At 38.4% G+C, this 24,086-nt stretch overlaps 1 protein-coding gene across 1 annotated transcript in view; it reads right to left on the bottom strand.

Moving 5' to 3' along the window:
- Nucleotides 1-24,086, bottom strand: part of APBB1IP (amyloid beta precursor protein binding family B member 1 interacting protein) — a 104,597-nt gene that overhangs the window by 52,899 nt on the left and 27,612 nt on the right. Inside the window, exons 2-5 of the mRNA XM_053895604.1 lie at nt 13,906-13,977; nt 8,571-8,658; nt 4,670-4,962; nt 3,251-3,328 (exon numbers count right to left, since the gene is read on the bottom strand). Of these exons, the coding sequence (XP_053751579.1) occupies nt 3,251-3,328; nt 4,670-4,962; nt 8,571-8,658; nt 13,906-13,977 (531 nt within the window). The remainder of the gene's footprint in view (nt 1-3,250; nt 3,329-4,669; nt 4,963-8,570; nt 8,659-13,905; nt 13,978-24,086) is intronic.

Below are 24,086 nucleotides of genomic sequence, written 5' to 3' on the forward strand. Positions count from 1 at the left end.
CAAAGAAAATGATATACATTTTCTTTGATTCCATGATAAAATTGACACATGGAATTGCTCTCCTGTGTCACCGAGCTTTAAAGCAAATGAACAAACACATGAAGTTAGTGAGTGAGTCTGATCCCATTTCCAGTTCCAAAAGCTTTGTAACGTAAGCTGTATGTACATCATTTGCAATCCAAAATGATGTCAACACTCTACAGAGTACTTGAGTACTTGAGTACTACAGAGTACTTCAGACTCCATTTCTATGTTGCAGACTATGTATGAGTACATCTTAGTCATGTTAGTAATGTACAAGTGTGTCTCTGTTATTTTCTTTTTTTTTATTTTTTATTTTTGTCTCTGTTATTTTCTTAATGTTCTGTGCTCACAGGTTTCTGTTTTAAGGAACGTATCTGGAGTGTCTGAAATCAGACCAAACGTACAACTCAAACGTACAGAGTGGCTTTGTTTGACATCTTCGTTGAATCAAGACAGGTTGTGCACTGTGTTTACCGTTACAATTTACTTCACCTAAATTATGGTTGAAGTTCTCTGGCTTTCTGATACGCTGCAGGAAACAGCTGCTATCTCCTCCCAGTCTCTTAACCTCTAGTTGAAGCAAATCGACTGAGCAAGCTAGCTGTCCTACCTTTTTATCTAACAATCGACTTCTCTTTTCACTTCCCCTCTGAAAATATAGCCAATGTGGCCCCCCTTTCACAAACAGTCTGGTGTTTTAAAATAGTTTAAGTAATTGTGAATTTTCTTTGTACTCATTTCCTTCTGTGTTTTTACCCTACAGATAAAGTTAGTGACCCACTGTGGCCCACGTTTATGTCCAGGGAGCCACTGTGCTAATGTGGGCTGTAGAACAGGCCACCCTGCTTGTCATCCTTTCCAGTTTCCATGAAGTATCCAGGATGATCTCTGAAAACCAGATATTCTCCCTGGTTAAAAACCCTCAAATGGCTTCCCAATGCACTTATACATTCCAGACTCTTCCTTGGGTCTGTGAGGCTGTGTGGCCTGGCCTGCCTCTCTGACCTCAACTCCTCCTCAACTTTCCCTCCTACTCAATGGCTCTCTGAACAATGGCCACCCAGCTTGCCCAGGACACTCCCCAACTGTGTGCAGGGGGAGCTGGCCTCTTCTTGCTGCCCAGGTCTTTGCTTAAGTGGTGTCTCCTCACAGAGGCCTCCCCCATCACTAGGTCCACCTAGGAGTGGCTCAGGTACTCTCCATCACTTCTTTCTGCTTTACTTTCCTCCTAACACTTACTCCCTCTCTAGAATTTAACTCTACACAGGAAGAGACATGGCCTGAACTGGAGTATATCTGTAAACCCAGCACTGTTCTATGGGATGCAGATGTGTCAGTGAAGAAAACACAAAAATCCCTGGAGGAACTTCTGTGGGAGTGAGGAGGAGATGTAGGCAATAAATAGAAGTAGATAGTATGCTGGATGGTGACGAGCACAGAAGAGAAAAAGAAAGTGGGAAGGGGTGGGGGTAGTGGTGACGTGTGAGTGCAATGTCAGATCAGAAGGCTTCCCTGAGAAGGTGACCAGACCTAGGAGAGGAACAGAGAAAACCCACCAGTATCTGGGGAAGAGCTTTTGAGGTAGGACACTGTAAAGTGCAAAGGTCCTGAGGCCAGAGCATTCCTGGAGTGTCTGAAGACCAATGGTGAGACCAGGTAGCAAGAATGGGGTAAGTGGTGGGGGACAGCGGGCAGCCAGACCATCTAGGGGCTTTCAAACTGCTGTGAGGATTGGGCTTTTTTTGTGTGAGATGGGGCACCATGGGAGGCTTTAGCATGGGAGGGGCAAGAAGACAGGATGGGAACTGGAGCCCATGAGAAGTTGGTCTCCGAAACACGACAGCTCATCAACAGTTACAGGAAAGACTATGGACTCTATGTCACAGGTGCAGGCAGGCAGGAAGATAAATGTGTCAAGAGCTTATGGAACCTTCCTTCTAAATCCTGCTATTTTCTCACTGCAACAGGGAGCAACATCATTAGCTGAGAGAATGTGGATGTGGAAGGTATTGGAAGTTTTAAAGGAGAGAACAGGTAGAAATTGTTTCCTAGGTTAGTGGGAGAGTGCCTGCACTGTTGGGAAGCCTAAGCACTGGTGAGGGGCAGACTGAGTAGGAGGAGAGCTGGAGTTAGCCAGGGCTTAATGAGATGAGTACAAGGGGACAGAAGGGCAAGGCAGCTGAGGATGTATGATTCCAATAACTGACATAGAATTTAATCACATGTAGAGAACTGGGAAGAATAATGGTAAAGAATTTCATGCATGTTTAGAATGAATGGAGCCAGACTGATCTGGGAAGACTTTCACACATGAATCTTGAATGTCTGAACCCAGGGATAGTCAAGGACTATTTACTGAATATTATTCAGCATGTATTGAACACTTTCATCCAAGGAACCCTGATAGGTACTGCAGGAATATAAGGTCTTATGCTCTGTGAAAAGAACAATTTACCCAGCTAGAAGTAAGAAGTTTTTAAGTGGTCTCAGACATGGCATATGCTTCAGGAAGTGAAATAAGATTGTTTCATCTTTCTTCTAAGTTACCAAATCAACTATCATTAACACTTAGCTGTTATTAGGTATGCAATTCTACTGAGGTTAAATACATGTGTTTCTATGATAATGTAATATATGTGTTCCTGGAAAGCCTACAGTCTGCAGAAAACACACAAAGAAACTGCAGGCTTATTGGGAGAATAGGATTAGACAGATCCCTCAAAATATATGCAACTTTGAACCCAGAGCACTAGTCAAAACATTTGAGATCTCAGGAAATAACCAGGACATCTAGGGCAGGCAGTGGGGCTGGAGGTTGCCTCAGGGGTGATGAAAAATGTACAAAAGCAACTGGGGAAATGCTGACTAAGGGAAAGCCAATGGAAGCGAAGCTCTGACCCAGTTAAGTGGGCCCAGAAGGTGGCACCACTTGCTATTACATGACAGCTGAGCAGAACAAGAGGGTGCCTCCAGGGGAGGGAGCCCTGGGGGTGGAAACTTGGAAACTTCCACATTTGTATTAAATAGATCCCTCTTTATCAATCACAAATGAGCCAACTGATGTCACAGAAAGAATAACTATGTAATTATCTGTCCTAAAATTAAAAAAAAAAATTTATACCTATTTGGAAAACACCACTAGAAATTTTAGTTTTGTTTTTTTTTTTCCATTAAGCGTAAATGTCATTAACTTAACTGCCCCATGCAAAAGTGATTCATAGTTTACCTTCTTGACCTTGGCTTCCTTCAGTTTTTCCAATGCTAGCTTAATTTTATCAGCCTTGGCTAGGGCTGCTTCTTCTTCCTGTAAAACAGCAAGACATTCAACACCATCCACTAGAGAACAGCAGTGAGAAAGTACCTGGGCCATGGCTAATGTGTTAGTTACTTTATGTTGACAAAAGGCTGTGTTAGGAGGCACCGAATTTCACATTTGATTTTCAGAATTTAAATAACCATAACAAAAATGTTTAACCCAAAGATGTAGAATGCAGTCACTCTTTGTATCTTAGAAATAGTAACTTCAAAGATAAAATGAGGACTCTAAAAGAGCTTCACATATTTAGTCCACAGAAATCTCTGAGTGGCTCAAAGCTGGAGTCTAACCTGAGGAATCTACAGGTGGATCTCAAGGGATTTGAGTACTCTCTGAGATTATATACATTTTTCTGGATCAGCATACATTTTCTGTGAGTCTTAGTTTTTATTTGATTCCTAAAGGGGTCCTTAGTTTTCTAAAAGTTAAGACTCAAACTCAAACCTAAACTTATAATTCACCAAGAAAACACTGACAAACACATGTGAGCAGGCAGAAAAGAGAGTAAAATATTTTATGAGCCTGAAGCCCTTTGTTTTTATTTTTTTTATTTTAGAGAGAGAGATAGAGCACATGAGTGGGGAAGAGGGGCAGAAAGAGAGAGAGAGGGAAGAGAGAGGGAGGGGGAGGGAGGGAGAGGGAGAAAGAGAGAGAGAGAGAGGAAATAGAGAATCTCAAGCAGACTCCACACTCAGTGCAGAGCCCAATGTGTGGGCTCAGTGCGGGTCTTAATTCTATAACCCTGGGATAATGAGACCTGAGCTGAAATTAAGAGTTGGATGCTCAACTGACTAAGCCACCAAGGTGCTCCTAAAGCCCTTTGATTTTTGTAAGTAAATGTTCCACCCTCACTCCACCCAACTACGAGATTACCAATAGTTCATAGATATATTTGCTCTACTGAACAGGGTAGCCAAATTCTACAAAATTCCATTTAGTTCAATTCAGAAGTATGTGAGGAATGCTTTCAATTCTTTACATACTGGGCAAGCACCAGAGACAGAGACATGATATAAAATTGGTTGCACTGCTCATGCCAAGTTAATAAAACATTACCCTAAAAGGTTGAGTACTATCAGGGAGTGTCGCATACAAATATAAACTTAAGCCGAGCTATAATAATTCCTGAGTATGTCCCCAATATGTTCTTTATACACACCAATGTGTCTTCTTATGGAGGACTCTGGCTTTGCAACAAACGTACTCAGTATCCTTGTTTAAGTATCTCAGAAATTAGGTAATTATGAATGTAACTGTCATTTTGAAGAAAGTCAAAGACCATGGGTAGCAGAGGTCAAGAGTCCTGCCATCCCTGCCCCACACACTTACCTGAGAGAGAGGTTCAGGAGGTGGTGGCGGCAGTGGAAGGTCTAACATGGGATCAGCCGGCGGAGGTGGTAAATCATCCTCATACTGGCTAACACTAGTTACAGCAACATTTGCTCCATAACCAAGAGCGGCTGCACCGCTGAAATCTGGTATGTTCAGGGGTGCTGGATGATTCTGATTCTGAGAGGGCTCTTTCTGTGCCTGGATTGTCCTCTGCTCAGCCTCACTTATGTCTGCTACCAGATCTGCCATGAGAGCATCTAAATCTTGGTCTTCCAGCGCATTTAAGGACTCTGATAGGAAAAATCACCACGTTAATGATCAAAGTAACAATTTCTACCTGGGAAAACAGAAAGAAGACCATTTTTTAAAGAATTTTCATTTTTTAAATTAAATATTTATGTTTTAATTTACATCCAAGTTAGTTAGCATATAGTGCAACAATGATTTCAGGAGTAGATTCCTTAATGCCCCTTACCCATTTAGCCCATCCCCCCATCCCACAATCCCTCCAGCAGCCCTCTGTTTGTTCTCTGTATTTAAGAGTCTCTTAGGTTTTGTCCCCCTCCCTGTTTTATATTATTTTTGCTTCCCTTCCCTTATGTTCACCTGTTTTGTATCTTAAAGTCCTCATATGAGTGAAGTCATATGATATTTGTCTTTCTCCAACTGACTAATTGCACTCAGCATAATGCACTCTAGTTCCATTCATGCAGTTACAAATGGCAAGATTTCATTCTTTTTGATTGCTGAGTAATACTTCATTGTGTGTGTGTGTGTGTGTGTGTGTGTGTGTGTGTGTGTGTGTGATTTTTAAGAAGGTCATTTTTAAGAGTGGTATTTGGGTACGGGTTGTCAGGGGCAGGGGGGTGTGGGAAACAGGGAGAGGCTGGCGAAAGAGTACAAACTTTTAGTTATAAAGATGAATAAGGTCTCAGGAACCAATGTATAACATGGTGACCATAGTTGATAATACTGTTATTTAACTGAAATTTGCTGAGAGAGTAGAATTTAAATATTCTCAACAACAACATGTGAGGTGATGGATGTGTTCATTTTTTTTTAATGTTTATTCATTTTTGAGAGAGGCAGAGTATGGGGGGGAGGGGCAAAGAAGCAGGCTCAAGGCTCTGAGCTGGCAGCACAGAGCCCAACGTGGGGCTCAAACTCACAAACTGCAAGATCATGACCTGAGCCAAAGTCAGACGCTTAATGGACTGAGCCATCTAGGCACCCCTGTTGATGTGTCAATTAACTCTATGGAGGAAATTCTTCTATACGCACACATATATCGAGTCAGTTACAGCTGTACACTTTAAATGTATTACAATTTTGTCAATTATACCTCAACAAAGCTGAAGTTCTCCTCCACCCCCCACCCCCCATAAAAGGAGAAAAACTTATTTTCTACCCTCACAGATTAGCTACAAAGTCAGATCCAAGCACATGATTAGTTGCCTAAATAGGAATTCTTGTATATTCTGGTGCAAGAGCTGAGAGTTTTAGAAAAGTAGGGGAGGGGAGATGTTGGAAACAGATGGAAGGGGAGTTTTCCCCAGGCCTTAGGAGAGCAGACAGAGTACCGATGATAAATCTATTTGGAAGAAAGTAGGTCCCAATCAACTGGGGTTTAGTATGCTTTGAGACTTGTGGTAAGGATAGAACTTCTGTAGGCACACCATCCAACTACGGAAACTCTCACATTCAAAGAAAGAGTGATTAATGATTATCAGCAGGAAATAAAGCACTAAGGAGGTTGAGAGGTAAAAAATAATTTTAAAGAACTAGGTTAAGTGGTAAATACTTCATAAGCCGGTGAGCTGAGAGTTAACTTTTAAAAAAGCACGGACACGGATTTTCAGAGTGAGGGTGAGGAAGGACAGTTCTCACTGGAATTTCTTCCATGTGTGATCGGTGATTGGACATGTGATCCTGAAAGCTGACAGACTGTGGGGCCTATGGGGGAGTGGTGTCAGTGAGCATTGTTAGAGGAGTGCTTTGGTAAGCAGGCATTCACTGGATGGCAAATGTAATGAACACAGGATGGGCAGTATGGAAGGGATTCATGAGGAAGAAGAGTCACCTGCTACATGCAGGATGAAGTGGAATGAGGAAATGCAGCTTACTCAGCAACGACCATGAAGCTCTGTGAAATAATTTATTGCCAAACACCATCATAGTAAATACCAAGTAGCATATTATACTCATGCTGATAGTTCTAGTGTATAGCACTTGGACTCAAGTAAATGTGTAAAAAGGATTTATTTTCTTCTAAGCCATTTTTGCATATAACTTCTTCATAAAATTGAATTAATTTAAAAATTTTCAAAGAAAATATATGTAGAACAAATGAAGTATATTCATAATTTCTTAATGTCAGCAATTATGTTGTGACTGTTGCCATATGAGCAAATTATTTTAATCCTTTATAAAAATTTTAGGGACAGAGTTCCCATAACAGTTCTCATATTAACAATTTCTAAAGAAAATCATAACCTTAACTATATCAATACAGAAGTGAGCAATACAGAATTGAATGGGTTCTGTTCAGAAGTCTTTAACTCTCTGAATGACTTTGGGCAAAATATTTTTAACTTATTTTAGCAACATTTTAAGTGAAGACAGTAAAAAGCCTATTTCTTTTCTAATTACCAACACATTTAATTTTCAGTACACATAAGTAGTTTTTAATGGTTTTGTCCTCTACCCAAATTGTGCCTCATGGATATGTCTAATCTTCTAGTCTTAATGACATGAGTTTCTCGTGACTATACTTAAGCAATACTATATTATTGTGGGGATTCTTTGTTTCTGTCATTTTCAGTAATTTTTGGATACTAGGTACTGAGTGCTTAGAAGGCAGTAGTTGAGTCGTCTATAACTGCAGTATTGATTAATTCTTTTAATTGAACTGATTAAAGCACTCAGCCATGGTGAGTGTGATTAGGCAAAAACCCGCACTGTTCATATGTGCAAGTATATGTTATTTATTAATGTCAGACAGTTTACCAAGGTGTATTGCTTCTTTTGAAATGTCATGAATGTTACCATCACTCAATCTCATGATGGAAATAACTGCCAGGAATAGTTAAGTTTATATGGCAAACAGAAAAGAAGGGGGGAAAAGAAGTCAGAAGAAATGTATTATAATTTGTCCGGGTATAGGCATTGGCACCTAAAGGTTTATAAAAAAATTACTAAAAATAACAGAAACAAAGAAACCCAGTGGCAGAAAAAAACTTGGAATTCTGGATTTCTGTAACTGGGCTTCTCTATTACTTTGTTTTTCATTTTTTTGGTGGGTACTGCACGTCTTTGGAAAAGCTTTTTCAAGAGTTGCAGTGCATTCTCACTGGAAGCAATTACTACAAGATTCATTGTAGTTTTAAAAAGCACATGGGCTAAAGATTGTCTTCGTACTAAATAAGAAGACAGATTTTTGTTAATAAAATAATGTGATGATTTCAGGGAAGATAAAAAACAGAGCAAATACATATTAATTATATATCAATTAAAATATATTTTGAAGCACCCATACATATATTATCAAACATTCTGAAATGGATAGTTCATTATTATCTTTGAAGGGACATTTCCTTATTAATATTTTTTTATTCTATTGTAGCTTCTTACTCTTGGTTCTTAGTACTAGGAAGAAACTCCCTTTACTTAAAAAAAATTGCTTTGATACTCTACATAAATGCAGGATAGTATTCCCTTTCATTGTAGGCAAAAATATCTTTTTGGCCCCCCAATTTAATCCAAACACCATAAAACACAAGCCAAAATCCAGGAGTTTAAAATGTCCAGGTTCCTTACATTTTTGTTTTCAAATCATAGTTCTGTACAGATGTTAGTCATTGTTATGATTTCAAATTACTTAAGAAATTATTTTGCTTACCATTTAAATCCTTAAAACCCACACTGTAGTTGAATTCAGCTCTGGGTGGTTTGGGGTCAGGAGGAGGAAGAGTGTCAACTCCTAAACTCTGTGAAAATAGATCCCCGTCCTCAAAGTTATTTACCACATTAACATGTCTGCAGTATATTTTAATCATTAAGACAAAACCATTTATTGTTTACACATTTTCTTTCTAAATATGTTCTTTGAAAACTGTATTCTTACATGAAAAATGCTTTATGTGATTTTTTACCCCTACAGAAAATGACTACATCAAAATGGTTCTACAAGGTATACCTTGAAACAGCAGGTCAACATAGAATGATGAGCATGAGATAGTTAATTTTCAGGAATAACAGATAAATCTCCTGTAATGGTGCATTTGTGACACATATCGTGTGTAATTCTTGTAAGGACTTAAGTAACGACATCAAAGAAAAGGAATGTCTAGTCACTTGGAAGATCAAAGTTGTTTCAGGATGAATCTGCCAGTACATAATAAAATATTATGCTTTTTCTTTTTTTAAACTGTTTTTATTTATTTTTGAGAGAGAGAGAGAGCAAGAGCTGGGGAGGGGCAGAGAGAGGGAGACACAGAACCCTGAAGTAGGCTCCAGGCTCTGAGCTGTCAGCACAGAGCCTGATGCAGGGTTTGAACTTGTGAACCTCTAGATCATGACCTGGGCTGAAGTTGCACACAATCCACTGAGCCATCCAGGCGCCCCTATGCTTTTTCTTATCTAATAAAACTCTTATTAAAAATAAATTAAGACAGAATAAGTTATCAATTTTGTAAATAAAAGCTTTGGATTGAAAAGGTGACTTCCTCCATGATTTGAAAGCTATATTACACATACAATCTAAATTTCCAAAAATGTTTTTATGTCTATAGTTTGAGAGGTGATTTCCCCCATCCTGCAACATGAACATGTTCATGATAGTAAGTGCATCCTTTGATGTTAATTGGATTTGGTAAATAATATCCTTGTTCATGTCTTAGATGTCCGAAGGAAACGAATTATTATACGTTTGAGAATAAAACAATGGAATATCCTCAATTATAAGTAGAAACAAAAAAAGACCATTAATTAAGAAGTTAAAAAAATTAACCCAAGCAAGTTAGTATTAAGGATAAAGTATAAGGAAAAGTGACTGCAGACCCAGAATTCATTCTGAAAAACAGAATAAGCAAAACTGTGGAGAAGAGAGGAAGTTGATTGATTAAACATTGGGGCAAATACCAGAACAAAGAAAAGTACAAAGAATTTCATCAATGAGCTCCTTCACCGTGACTAAGAAGTCTAACATCACAATTAGGGTAGCTGATTAATCTTTGCTCAGGACATAATCACCATGCTATTCAAAGAAATCAGAAGTAGTTCTCTAACAAAATATTAATACATACATGTGTGATAAAACAGGCTTCCAGTTAGAGAGAAGGAAAAAAAGAAAGGTAATTGATTTCCAGAAGGAGTTCCCTTTATCCTAGGAAAGTCACTCAAAGCCCAAAATGAAATAAAGAATGTAGCATGTTCTCTACGTGTCTGGTGTGGCCTGTGAATGATTTTAGGTGGTATACAAAAACGCAATGAAAATTTAAATTATTGGGTATCTCCTTTGGATGTCTGAGAAAAAATCAAATTAGAACATCTACTTGAGACAGAGTTTAATTTTAAAAACCAATTAATGACAAATATTAAGAGAATAATAGGACAGTGGGTTGCAACATGACAAAAATCATGAAAGTGATATGTGAATGAGTAAAGATTGAGAACATTGCTCTGTACTCACTAACCTTAAAAATCATATGCTTCAGTGTGTATTTCATCAGATGTTGTATAATGGTGACTTTCTAATTCTTCATTCCTTTTCAACGTTTAATTGGAACTTTACTATATTTTTTATTTTTTTTAATGTTTATTTATTTTTGAGACAGAGGGAGACAGAGCGTGAGTGGGGGAGGGGCACAGAGAGAGGGAGACACAGAACCTGAAACAGGCTCCAGGCTCTGAGCTGTCAGCACAGAGCCCGATGTGGGGCTCGAACCCACGAACCGTGAGATCATGACCTGAGGTGATGTCGGACGCTTAACCAACTGAGCCACCCAAGCGTCCCTGGAACTTTACTATAAAGAAGAACTTTCTCTCACCAATTATTTGTTTAGTCTGAAATATAGTGTAACTAAGACTATAGAAAGACTAAAGCAAATGCCTGGTTCTTTCTCTTTATTTATCAATTTTCAGAGTGGTAAGTTAATGCTCTGTCAATTTCCAATGGTGACCAACAGTTTTGTTTTTGTTGTTTTTATTTATTTTTGGTATCAATATGAATTCAGAATTTATTTATTTGTTTTTTTCCATGTAGGTATTTAAACTTTTTATATATGTATTTCCTTCTTTCTTTCATGGCTTGGGGGTGTCATATCTTGCTTAGAAAAGCTACCTACATCTTAAGATTAGATAAACATTTTTCTCATGTTTTCTTCTATGGATATATTTCATATATTTAGATCTCTGATGCATGGAGCTCATTTTGGGGTAAGGTATGAAGAAGAAATTCAGCTTTTCATTTTCCAGACACTATTCCAACACAATTTATTAAATATCTCCTTTTGCTACTTATTTAAAATGCCACTTTTATCATATTTTAAATTCTTGTATATATTTGGATCTAAATCTGTTTCATGAATCCGTCTTCATGTATCATTACCTCTTCTTTTTCATATTTTCCTGGATATTTGTATATTTAAATTTTTGTCATACAAATAGTGGAAATGGCTTGGCTCCCCTTCTGCATAAAAAATCCAGTCAGTATATATACTGGTTTCTAGCTTTTATGTCTCTCTATGCATAGATATACATACATAAACATAATTTCTATATACATAAATATACATACATATGTAAACATATATATATATACATACACATGCATATAACACACATAAGTGTATATATAGAGAGAGACAGAGGGAAATGATAATGCAAATGGAGTAACATGTTAATGAGCTATTTGAAAGAAAAGTAAATGGGAATTCTTTGGCTTTTGCTTGTTTTTTTAATGTTTATTTGGGAGAGAGAGAGACCGTGTGCATGTGCACACTTGTGTGTTTGTGTGTGGTGGGGGGGCAGAGGGTGAGAGGGAATCCCAAACAGGATCCATGCTCAGCACAGAGCCTGACATGGGGCTCAATCCCATGACCATGAGATCATGACCTGAGCCAAAATCAAGAGGTGGATGCTTAACTGAGACACCCAGGTGCCCCAAATGGGAGTTCTTTGTATTATTCTTTCAACTTTTCTCTAAGCTTAAAATTATTTCAAAATAAAAAAGTTAAAATCACCTTAATACATTTTAGTTTCCTTTAATTTTGCTCTTTTGGGAAATTAGGAAGCATATGGTTAATCCAACCATCTCAACCACACTGCAGTTTCAAATAATAGAGTATGTACAAAATTCACAAATGAGGATTAAAATACAGCTTTTCTAATGGCCCAAAAAATACCCAGTAAGGTCAAAGTGCACTTGATAATGGCTGAAATTAAGCCTAGATTTTAAACTCAAGGACAAAGTGGGGCTTTTTGTTTACTGTGAAATCTTGAGGCCTACCTGTTGGGAGAAGTGTATTAGCCAAGCAAGCCCTGTGACTACATCCACATGAGCACAATAAAGAAAGGGAAAACACCAGAAAGGCCTGGAGTGGAGGCAGGTTCAAGACACTACAAGGGGTCCTGTCCCCATTCCTCAGTTAGAGTAACAACACTCAGCTGTGGTCCTGTGAAAACCCCAGACTGCAACCAATCAGAACAATCACTCCTCCAACTGGAGCAGAAGTGAGTGAATGAATGAAGGGAGACCACAGATGGTCACTCAACCCTTCCCTTTCGGGGCCCATGTTTAGTCCCCTCCTTGACAGGAGTGTGGTTACCATCCTAACACTCACTGTTAATCAGCACCCCTTTCATCTTAGCTTAGTGTCTCATATTTTGTTTCTTCCTTCATAGTGTCTAAGCTTTCTTGAATTTTACACAAACTTTAAGTAGGTGCTAACTAAAATTGATTTGTTTTTCCTGAAATAAATGTTTTTTAAAACACAGACTATTCTTAATTTATTTTTGGAAAACTTTCAGATCTCTTATTTAGGAATACTGGATTATTCTTATTATAATATTTTATGTGAAAAGTGATGAGCTGACTATGCTCTGAATCAAAGAAGCATTTATTAGAACACTATAAGACATGCTAATGCTTACCTGACTTTGTAACCTGGGTCACTGGCCCTCAGGTCAGCAGCCCCCTGGGCTCCAATTAGCCCAAAATAGGGGTTATCTGAGTTAATCTAGTCCTGGTTCCAGTAGTTTTTTCTAGATGTGAAGCTGCCTCGGTGGTCTTTATGCTACTCTGAGAGGACTAAGTTCTTCTAGTCTAATCAGAAGCCATGATAACTTCCACTCACCCTTTAAAATGTAGCATTCCTTCAAAGATCGGTAAAGAATCTTTACTAAAAATTTAAAGATTCAGGTGATTTTCTTGGCTAGTCTTTTTTTTTTTTTAATGCGTATTTATTTATTTTGAGAGAGTGTGCGCATGAGTCAAGGAGGGGCAGAGAGAGCTGGAGAGAGAGAATCTCAAGTAGGCTCTGTGCTGTCAGCACAGAGCATGATGCGGGGCTTGATCTCACGTGCCGTGAGATCATGACCTAAGCTGAAATCAAGAGTCAGATGCTTAACTGACTGAGCCACTCAGGTACCCCAAGCTTGGCTGGTCTTGGCTAGTAACTGCAGGGGAAATAGTTCAGTGATGATAGTTTTGAAGGTTTACTTGGGAAAAATTCCTCTATTGGCTAAATATTTCAACATGATGAGCATGGGAACTGCCATAACAGAACATATATGTGACCAATGTATTCAATTAACTGAACTCCGAGGATATAATCAGGAAAACAGCTTTGTTTTATTCCCCACCACTATTATAGTTACATAAATTACATACAATACTGTCAATTTCCAGTTGTTCTTTTTAAAAAAAAATTTTTTTAACGTTTATTTATTTTTGAGACAGAGAGAGACAGAGCATGAATGGGGGAGGGTCAGAGAGAGGGAGACACAGAATCCGAAACAGGCTCCAGGCTCCGAGCCTTCAGCACAGAGCCCAACGCGGGACTTGAACCCACAGACCGCGAGATCATGACCCGAGCCGAAGTCAGCCGCTCAACCGACTGAGCCACCCAGGCGCCCCCAGTTGTTCTTTTTTTAAAGATAGCTCTCTCATCATATTAAAATCAAATACTGTAAACCCATCTTTTACTAATTTCAAGTTAAAAAGAGGATCTTACCTGGGTCAGGAGATCCATCTCTCCCAGCAAATTGCTGAACATTTGGTCTATATCTTCATTTGACTCACCCATCTGAAAAACAGAAAAAAAAAACCGCAGATATAAGCAATCTAATAAAAGCCTGGTCCCTGGATAATTGTCTCATCTCTTTATTTCCCCAAAAGCTGTATCCATGGACAAGTAAGTCGAAAAGAGAAGGCTATGGAGAGAAAGGTTCCTTGCAGCCCGAAATTCCATCCCTGACCTCTCTCCAATCTGCTTGGTCCAAGACTCAACCAAGCCCTAGGCACTTTGTCAGAGCGACAATTAGACTCTATTACTCTATTTTCTCAGACCAAACTAGTCTCCATGGGTCCAAGTGGACAAAGTGGGTAGCTAAAAAATCGGGATGGCCAGGAAGGGCAAGGAAGGGGACTTCAACAAGAGATGGCCACGAGACCATGGAACTAGCACATTCCTAAGTAGCAGACACACCTGAAAGAATCAAGTGTACATGCATGTAGGCAGGGAGGCATATATTTGAATCCAAGGAAGCCATTCAGTAAATGCTTGGGGTCAGACCACGCAAGGTAAGGAGGTGTGGGGCTGTGTGTAAAAGTCTGAGTCAGGGAGGATGCAAACACAGCATCAGTGAACAGAGATGGGATAACAAAAAGGGAAGATCTCATTTTAGGTAGGTTGTTGGGCTGTATTTATCACAGTCTGAGAGGGAAAGACTGCTGCAGGCAGGTCCTGCCTCTGGTCGGGGAGGGGAGCAATACCAGGATCCACTCACAGGTGGTTTCAATCCCTCCCAGTTGCTTCCAAAACATTTGAACCACACCCTCCCTTCTTTAAATTACCTATAACATGGAGAAAAGAAAGTATGTCAACAAAGTACTCACACACTGTCCTCTCAAACAATTCATCTGGTATTCAAAATCTTGTGATGGATGATTCATTTATTACTTTAATTTTTAAATGTTTATTTATTTTTCAGAGAGAGAGAGAGAGAGAGAGAGAGAGAGAGAGAGAGAGAGAGAGAGACACAGAATCCAAAGCAGGCTTCAGGCTCTGAGCTGTCAGCACAGAGCCCGATGCAGGGCTCAAACCCACAAACCAGAAGACCATGATCTAAGCCAAAGTTGGACGTTTAACTGAGTGAGCCACTGAGGCACCCCCATGTATTACTTTAATAAGAGGAAATTAGCAGGATAAACAACAAAATTCCAGAAATACCCATGTGAATTTATTTTCATCAGGATGTTATGCAGTACAATGTGACAAAATAAAAAAATCCTTCAGATGAATTATTATTAACAGGGAAAGTTAGGAGTGTTAAGAGTATCGTGGTGAACATTTCATAACATATATAATTGTCAAATCACTATCTTGTACACCTGACACCAATATGATATGCAAACTATATTTTTATTTTAAAAAGAGTGTTAGCATTAATACATTTTAAATCTTTCATAAGAGAAAAGTAATCCACTCAGAGTAGAAAAAATAAATTTATTTGCTGATCTGAAAAGTGCCTTCCAGTGTTACAAAAAAAACTCATAGAAAACAAAGATGATATTAATAAAAAGAACACTGCCATTAATGATTTCTCTTAAATCATTAAATTTGGAAAAACACTAAAATGATGAAGATAAAGTTTTGGAAACAAATGTGACAATGATGAATCAGAAAAACCTATTGAGCCCAAAGACCTTAGTTTCTCAGCCTGTAGACACCACCCATACATAGCGGGCTAAGGACATGCCAGAGTGAATCACACACCTAAGATGGAAATAACTCAAAACAACAGCATTCTCATGACCTCTGCTGAAACTCTTCCTGTGTTCATCTGGTAAAAATCTTTCCCCCTGCCCTTTCATTCCTTTTTCCTAGAGTCTGTTGGTATTGGATTATTAAAAGGAGTCAACCTCAAAATCAGGCTGTAAATCTGCTATTGAATGAATCACAGTTTAAAAGAGTTTGTAACCTTGGTGAAAATAATGAGACATTTGAGTTAAGGGCCTTTTTAACATAAGTTTGGACTGGAGAGGCTGGGTGGCTCAGTCAGTTAAGCACTGGACTCTTGGTTTCAGCTCAGGTTATGATCTCACAATTTGTGAGTTTGCACCCTGCAATGGGCTCTGCACTGACAGGTATGGTGCCTGCCTGGGATTCTCTCTCTTCCTACTCTCTGTTGGCCTCTCTCAAAATAAATGAACTTAAAAACATAAAGAAAACATAAGTTTGGATTAATCTGCAAGTTCAACCATCTTACATATTTACCCTCCCTACAAGAAAACCTTATTTTTGGCATAGACAGAATAAGAGTTACAGGGATATATATGTATGTATATAGTGTATACACATACACACACATCTAAGCACATGAAAAAATAGGGCTGCATCTATCTGGATCTGTGGTATCCTCCAAAGGTCAAAATCAAGATTAAAAAGACAGAGAGCCAAAGAGAGAAAGAGAACACCCAGCCCTGATAGCTCAGAATGTTATTTGGGTCAGCAGTCCAAACGAGCAGGGGTGGAGCAGCCTTACTGAGGCAATGGATTGCAAAACAAGCAATGTGCACATCATGATTGGGTGGAATTAACATCTTTTTGTGAGTATGTAATTTTTGAGTTCCTTTTGGGTCTGGGGAAGAATGACAAACTGTTAAGAAAAACTGGAATAATACTTTACCAAATAGATTTGTTTTGATTTTTTTTTTTTCATGGAAGGAAGGGAGTAGCTAGAAGAGGGGTGGGTCATTGAGGTTGCACACTCAGACTGAAATTCTACGTTAGAGAATCCCTGAATGACAACAGAATTTCCCATAATGCTCAGTATTTCCTTAAGGCTCAAATTTCTAAGCTTCAGTTTTTATCCTCAAGTAGTTTCTCTTCTCCATGTATATAAATTTTTTTTAATATTTATTTTTGTGAGACAGAGAGAGAGAGAGGCACAGAGAGAGGCACAGAGAGAGGGAGACAGAGAATCTGAAGCAGGTTTTGCACTGTCAGTGGGCTTGAACCCATGAACTGTGAGATCATGACCTGAGCCAAAGTTGGACACTCAACCGACTGAGCTACCCAGGTGTCCCTGTTCTCCATGTATATAAATCTCATAGATAACATTCAAATATACATATTTGAAAAATCTATCCACACAATGGATTAACATTTCCAGCCATAATTTTGGGCCTAGATCAGGACAGATCTTACTTTATCTGTCAGAGTAGTTTGCCTCAAAATAGCCCATCCAGTATCTTACGGGCAACTTCTATCATTATTGCCCTTCTGGCGCATTCTCATCCCACATGCCCTAACTTGGCTAATAGTCATTATTCACTTATTAGTCCGATTTAGAAACCTTGGCCTAGTCCTTGACTCCTCCCATTCTTCCATCTAATAGTAAAAAAAAAAAAAAGAAAAAAAAGAAAAAAAAATCCTGTTGGTTTTCTCCTGTAGAGCCCTCTCCTTTCCTTCATCCTCACTATCAAGCCATGGTTCAGCCCCTCATCAGCTCATCCCACCTCCAGCTTCCTAGATCCCCTGCTCAAGCCTCACTACTATCACTGCAAATTGGATGAATCTGAAATGCAGATTTGAGTGTGTCACTCTTTTGCTTAAAACCATGCCATGGTGATCATGATGAAGTAAGTGCAAAGAGTTCAGGTCTCAGCCTATCTTTCAAAGTCCTTCATAGCAGCCCTTGACATTGTCTGAAGAGGCTTTAAAAAATTCTCTTTGCCTTTGTATATGCTTTCCTATCCCTGTATCCTTCATAAAATCCTAGTTATTCAAAATCCAGCTCTCATGTCAACACTTCAATGGTATCTTCATAGACAGCTGGTAACCATATCTGTAAATCCTGGCCCCAACAACAACCTTGATAAGGTATTTCACCTTCTTAGGTTTGTTTCCTTGTCTGTAAAATAAAAGGAATAACATGTGATTCATAGGATTGTTGACATTTTGCAAGATACTATATGGTTCTTGGCATAAGCACTCAGTAATAGCATTTACCATAGTGAATTATGCTCTTTTTAAAAAAAAAAATGTTTTATTTATTTATTTTGAGAGAGAGACCGAGTGAGTAGGGGAAGTGCAGAAAGGGAGGGAGAGACAGAATCCCAAGCAGGCCCCATACCCAGTATGGAGCCAGAAAAGAGATTCAGTCCCACGTGAGATCACAACCTGAACTGATATCAAGAGCTAGATGTTTAACCGACTGAGCCACCCAGGCTTCCCAAATCATGCTTTTTTGTTACTTTTTTTGAACATGTTTCCAGACTGGGAGCTGTTATTAAGTAAGGATCAGATCTCATTCATCTTTGTGTTTAAAAATGCTTTGGGGGCACCTGGATGGGCCAGTTGGTTAAATCTCCAACTCGATTTCCGATCAGGTCATGATTCTTCATAGTTCATGAGATCGAGCCCTGAGTCGGGCTCCACACGCTAACAGTGTGGAGCCTGCTTGGGATTCTCTCTCTCCCTCGCTCTCTGCCCCTCCCCCACTCGTGTGTGTGTGTGTGTGTGTGTGTGTGTGTGTGTGTGCGTGCACACACGTTCTCACTCTCTCTGTCTCTCAAAATGAACAAATAAACTTAAATGCTTTGTTGAAAGCCTAGAGAGAATAAATAACCTCCCAGCCTAGTGGGAAGAAGTGAGCTAAGGCTGAGGTCTCAGACCACACAGAAAACTCTATTAATCCAGCTTCTATGCCCAGACGTGGATCCTGCTGCATTGCACTCAGACATGCGACATTCCAGGGCTGGACAGTCCTTGGGAGGTCACTAAGTCCCAGGATTCCTTTAACTATCAAGACATTTAAACAGAAAGTCTGCTTCTAAAGCTGCTGTCACAGCTGTAGGATTGTGGAACTTCACTCACTAGAGCAACAGTTCACTTTTTTTAGTGCTAAATGAATGAAAACTGAAATTTATACCAATAAAACTCTATTGGTAAACACAAAGGTTTCATTGGGGCTTATATATACTTAGGCCTCAATCAGTTTTCATGCTCACAATTTTTGCTGCTTTGAGAAAAATCTAATAGCTATCAGGCAATTTGGGTGACATTATCAATGGCATTCTTTCTTATCTAATTAAATTTGAAGTCAGTTAATGTTTCAAGCAGTAGATTAATTAACCAGTATTTAATAAGAAAAAACAAGTTATGTCTTCTATCTTATTTATTTATTCACATTATATATCTAACTAATTTTAACCATATAAACATAGATTTATACCATAATTCTGAATGAAAATGTAACAGCTTAATTATATAGTAATATATCAGGTTATCTCTTAGCACTTTAACATATAATTAATATATATGTGTTTTGCTATTTACATATAATTATCTGCTTCTGGATTGCACAGGGTTTCAAAATAGAGAATAAATAATGTGTATGTGTGTATTTGATGATGCTATATTTTTTATTTTTCATGTATTTAAATGTGAATTTGCTAATCTGTAAAATAAAAATGAACACACATATGAACATGTTCAAGTACTCCCCTCATATATGTTATACTCTCTTGCTGTGAAATGAGTTTTGAGCATAATAGTATTAAAGGGGTTATTTGATATATTTAAAACTAAAAGATTTACTCATTATATATACAATTTTGAATATTAAACAAAATTGATAATAATACATTTACAAGCATTTTTCATAAAATTGTACCTTTCACAAAAAGTAGTTTTAAAAAAAAGCCTTAAAAAGGTCTTTAAAAAAGTGCTCCTAACAACTTCTGTATAAAATCAAAAGGTTAAGATTTTTTTCCTTGTGATTATCAGTTCTTGGCTTTACAGAAACGATGTACACGGTGGCAGTCAGCATCAGTGAAGAACCTTGTGTTATACACATTTTTTATAAGGTGCTTTTGTCAAATGCCTGCTTTCTTGTAAGCACCAGATCAAGGTATAAATTTGTAGATGGGTCTAATTTGAATGCTTCAAAGCTCACCTTTTCAGCTATGCTCTTAGCTACGTCTAACCTTTACATGAATTTAGATACTGGTACCAAAAACAGAATGAAAGAATATCTTTTAGTAAAATTAAAATAATAAAATAACTAGGGATGAATAAAATATTACTTTCCAATCATTAAAATGAATCGATTAAGTTCAGACAAGTTAGAATTGGTCTCCAAAATTCCACCAGAACAGATGCTTTCTCTCTCTGTTCTGTGCATGGCTGTGGGTTGAGAGAGAGACGAATCTCCCTGTTCCTTCACCTGCATGATGATCATAACTATTCACACACAATTACGTGTTCTCCCTCTGTGCCACAAATTGTTCTTGTGCTTCACATGTACTGACTGATTAGATCCATCCTCACAACCACCCTGATAGGACACTTTTATTTTCCCTATTTTATAGATGAGGAAACTAAGGCTCCTAGAGGTTAAGTAACTTGCCCAAGGCTACACCATTCAAGTCAGTCAAGAAGCATTTATTGACCCCAGACACTGTTAACAAACATCTGGAAGAGTTTTCCACAACAGTATTTCTCTTCGTCTATGTGTCAAGGATTAAATATCCAGACTTTATCTACTTACTGTATGTCTTCTTATTTTGGAGACAGTTAAAAATGTTTGCATCTTTGCATTGAGGTTGTAATTTTTTAACTTTACACGTTATCTTGGGTTTCTTTGTGCAGGTAAGCAATGCTTTGAGTCTACAGCTAGATTACCAGAGCCTAAATATAACTAGAATTAATAAGAAAAAAGAGTTGAAAAATTAGAGGCTCTCTGTCCATATGAATTGGCTTTGGTATTTTTTTTTATTATTTTTTAAAAAAATTTTTAATGTTTATTTATTTATTTGAGACAGAGGGACAGAATGTGAGCAGGGGAGGGGCAGAGAGAGAGAGAGGCAGACACAGAATCCTAAGCAGGCTCCAGGCTCTGAGCTGTCAGCACAGAGCCCAACACGGGGCTCGAACTCACAAACCATGAGATCAACGACCTGAGGTGAAGCTGGACACCCAACCAACTGACCCACCCAGGCGTCCCTGGTATTTTTATTACTTTTAAATTAAAAAAAAAAATAGCAGGCCATGTTCCTTTTTTTTCCAAGTGAAAAAATCAGCCTACACAATTACAGATATCAAAAAAGAGAAAATTAAAAAAAAAATTCTGTTAATTACAGGGATCACACTTAGTATGGAATAAGGAGTGTAGAATCCAGAAGATCCCAAATGCTGGTGGAAACTATGACGTGACTAGTGTACAGTATGATTGGAAACTAATTGACAATATTGAATTTTACAGTGTAGTTTTTTTGCAAAATGCAATGAAAGCACTTATCAAGAGGAAGTGGTTCACGGAACAACACAGCACATGGTTAAAGGTTCTTGCAATGTTTGGGGGAGGGGGGAAGCTGAAGCTTCTGTGTAACATAAAACAGGAAATAGAAGCATCTCTAAATTACACATAATATCAAATAACACTCAACAAACATCTAAGATGAAGAAATCTCTCAGTCAACTTAATAGGCTTTATACAGTACACCTGAATAAGTGAAAATTTTAAGCAATAAGCTAACAGTTACTAAGTTAATAGGATAATCACTATGATCACATGAACAATACAAACCAAACACAACAATCATTCACAAAGGAAATTCTTGTGCATGTTGGGGATATGCATATATATGGTAATGCAAAAGGAACAGTCAAGACAATAGGATTCTTCGGTAAGCAATACTGTGATGGCAAGAGTTCAGTGGAAAAAACATCTGTAAATGAAAAAGGAAACATGAAATGATGTGCTTTATTTCAATAATTTAAAAACCACTATGGAGGTGCTTGGAAAAACCTTAGAATTTGTCACAGTATACACACACACACATACACAGAACATGAGATGGACTACCATATTTTTTTAAAGTATGATTTTTAAATGTATTTATTTCCAAATTGCTTTGCTTTTGAGTGAATGCAGGGTGGAGAAGGGCAGGGTGCTGCATTATGCTAAGTTAAGTTCCAGGGTAGGTGAAAAGTGAGATGGCTGTAAAAACCCAAAAATATTCAATAGGATAAGAAGTAAACAGCATGTGACAAGGGAAACAAACTCGTATGAACTCAATATTTTCACTTCCATCTGTCCAGATGGCTTTTCTGTATCTTGGGGAGACAAATTGTAGACTATTTTGTACTTGGATATACATAGGCTGAAAAGGGAATTTTAAAATCTCGAGATTTTTCTCAAGTTGCCTTTTAATCCTATTTTGAGTATCCATATAAGGAATGGGGATCTGCTTTCGTATTTGGGATCCACTGTGACATCAAACTAAAGTAACAACATAATTTAGGTTTTTATAAGAGACAAAAATAGAAAATATTCACTAATTTGTAGATAAAAACAATGGATATTAATTTTCATACAGAAAACTCCTGTGAATATTTCTCTATACTCACCATCTCCTACTCATCTGGATTTTCTCCTAAATCTATCCCGCCATGGCTGAATGTTTGTGTCCCTCCAAAATTTATATGTTGAAACCTAATCCCCAATGTGATGGTGTTTGGAGGTGGGGACTTTGGGAGGTAATTAGGTCATGAGGGTGGAGCCCTCATGTTGGGATTAGCACCCTTGTAAGAAAAGACACAAGAAAGCTTGTTTCCTCTCTCTGCTTTTTGCCATGTGAGGATACCAGAAGATGGCCATCTGCAAACCAGGAAGAGGGCTCTCCTCAGACACCAGGTCTGCTGTTGCCTTGATCTTGGACTACCTGGGTCCAGAATTATGAGAAATAAATGTTTGTTGTTTAACCCACCTAGTTGCTGGTATTTTTGTTACAGCAGCCCAAACTGACCAAGACATATCCCAACAACGACTTTCATGTTGCTAAATCCAATGGTTAACTCTTAGCATCTTAAACAGCATTTATCATCATTCATTGATCACTCTCTCTTAGAAATATTCTTTTCATCTGGCTTTCATAAAAGCTTTCCTTCCTGCTTTGCCTACTAACAGAGGACGACTGACTTGAAGCTAATAAAGCTTAAGCTTCAGGGCTCCTCATTTGTAAGTCCCTTGTAAGACTGTATTTCTCTTCCAGCACCCCAGCAGCATGGAACACAGTTATGGTGGGAGATCATCCTTGTCATGGTTCCAGGGCTTAGAATGGGGCCAATGGGTGCCAGCACTACCTCCAGTTCACTTGGACTCCAGCAAAAGCTGGATCCTTAGTAGATCTCATGGACTATGGACCCCATCGGTTCCGAGGAGAAGATGTGATGGAGACATTGTTCTGCTCTGCCCCTTGCATGGGGTCACCTTGACTGAGGCTTCCTGGCCACCTTATATTATCTCCAGGACCAGCCTAGCAGTTGGGAGGTAGCAAGAACTGATGGCTGTATGGTCCTGGCTGAGCTGGACCAGCTGCTTCCTAGGCCAATGGGAGCCATGGGGTACCATGCCATATCTAGTGACAGCAAATACCTCAATTCTCTGAGGTCTTTCTCCTGGGTAAGACACAGTGTCACAGTAAGAAACCACAGAGGAAGTTACAGATGAGGCCTTACCACAGAGAGCTTTGAGACCAAGATATACTTTTTCTAAACTATCAAAAATAAAATTAATTTTGTGCAACCATGCTGGAGGAAAGACTAAATTGTCTATTACCTCTATAGAAAATTGTATTTAAGATTCATCCTCATACAGACAGGTGATCAAAAAACATGCAGGTAAAAATGTATCAGGCAGATAATTAGTAATAATAAAAATAAGTGTTGCTTTTTGGATTTTGTTATGTTTGTGGTATGTGTTTTTAAAAAATTGGTAATTTGTTGAGATTTCCTGTCTCTAAATAAATATTTTCTTGTTAATTTTTTATTCATAATTTTGTATTCTGTTTTCTAAAGAGAGTCTCCCCCAAATTGTATAATATTTAGGCCCCAGAGATCCTGGAACTGTCCTTGCCCACATCACTGGCTTCTTATTTGAGCCTCCTACATTAGTTTCTTCTCCTCTCCCTGATCTAGTTTTCCTCTTGGCCTCCATCTACAACTATTCCCTAGGTGACATCATGCTGCCTTAGGCTTTAAATATCATATACATGCTGCTAACTCCCCAAGTGTATCTCCAACCCAAACTTCTCTCTTACTTCACACATTCAACTAGTACTTAGCACCGCCCCGCCCCCTGCCCCTCTGATTTTATCTCCTTTAACTCTCCACTCACACCAGCC

This window comes from Panthera pardus, unplaced genomic scaffold, assembly GCF_024362965.1.
Source record: "Panthera pardus isolate Hobbes unplaced genomic scaffold, ASM2436296v1 HiC_scaffold_6, whole genome shotgun sequence".
NCBI classification, from domain to species: domain Eukaryota; kingdom Metazoa; phylum Chordata; class Mammalia; order Carnivora; family Felidae; genus Panthera; species Panthera pardus.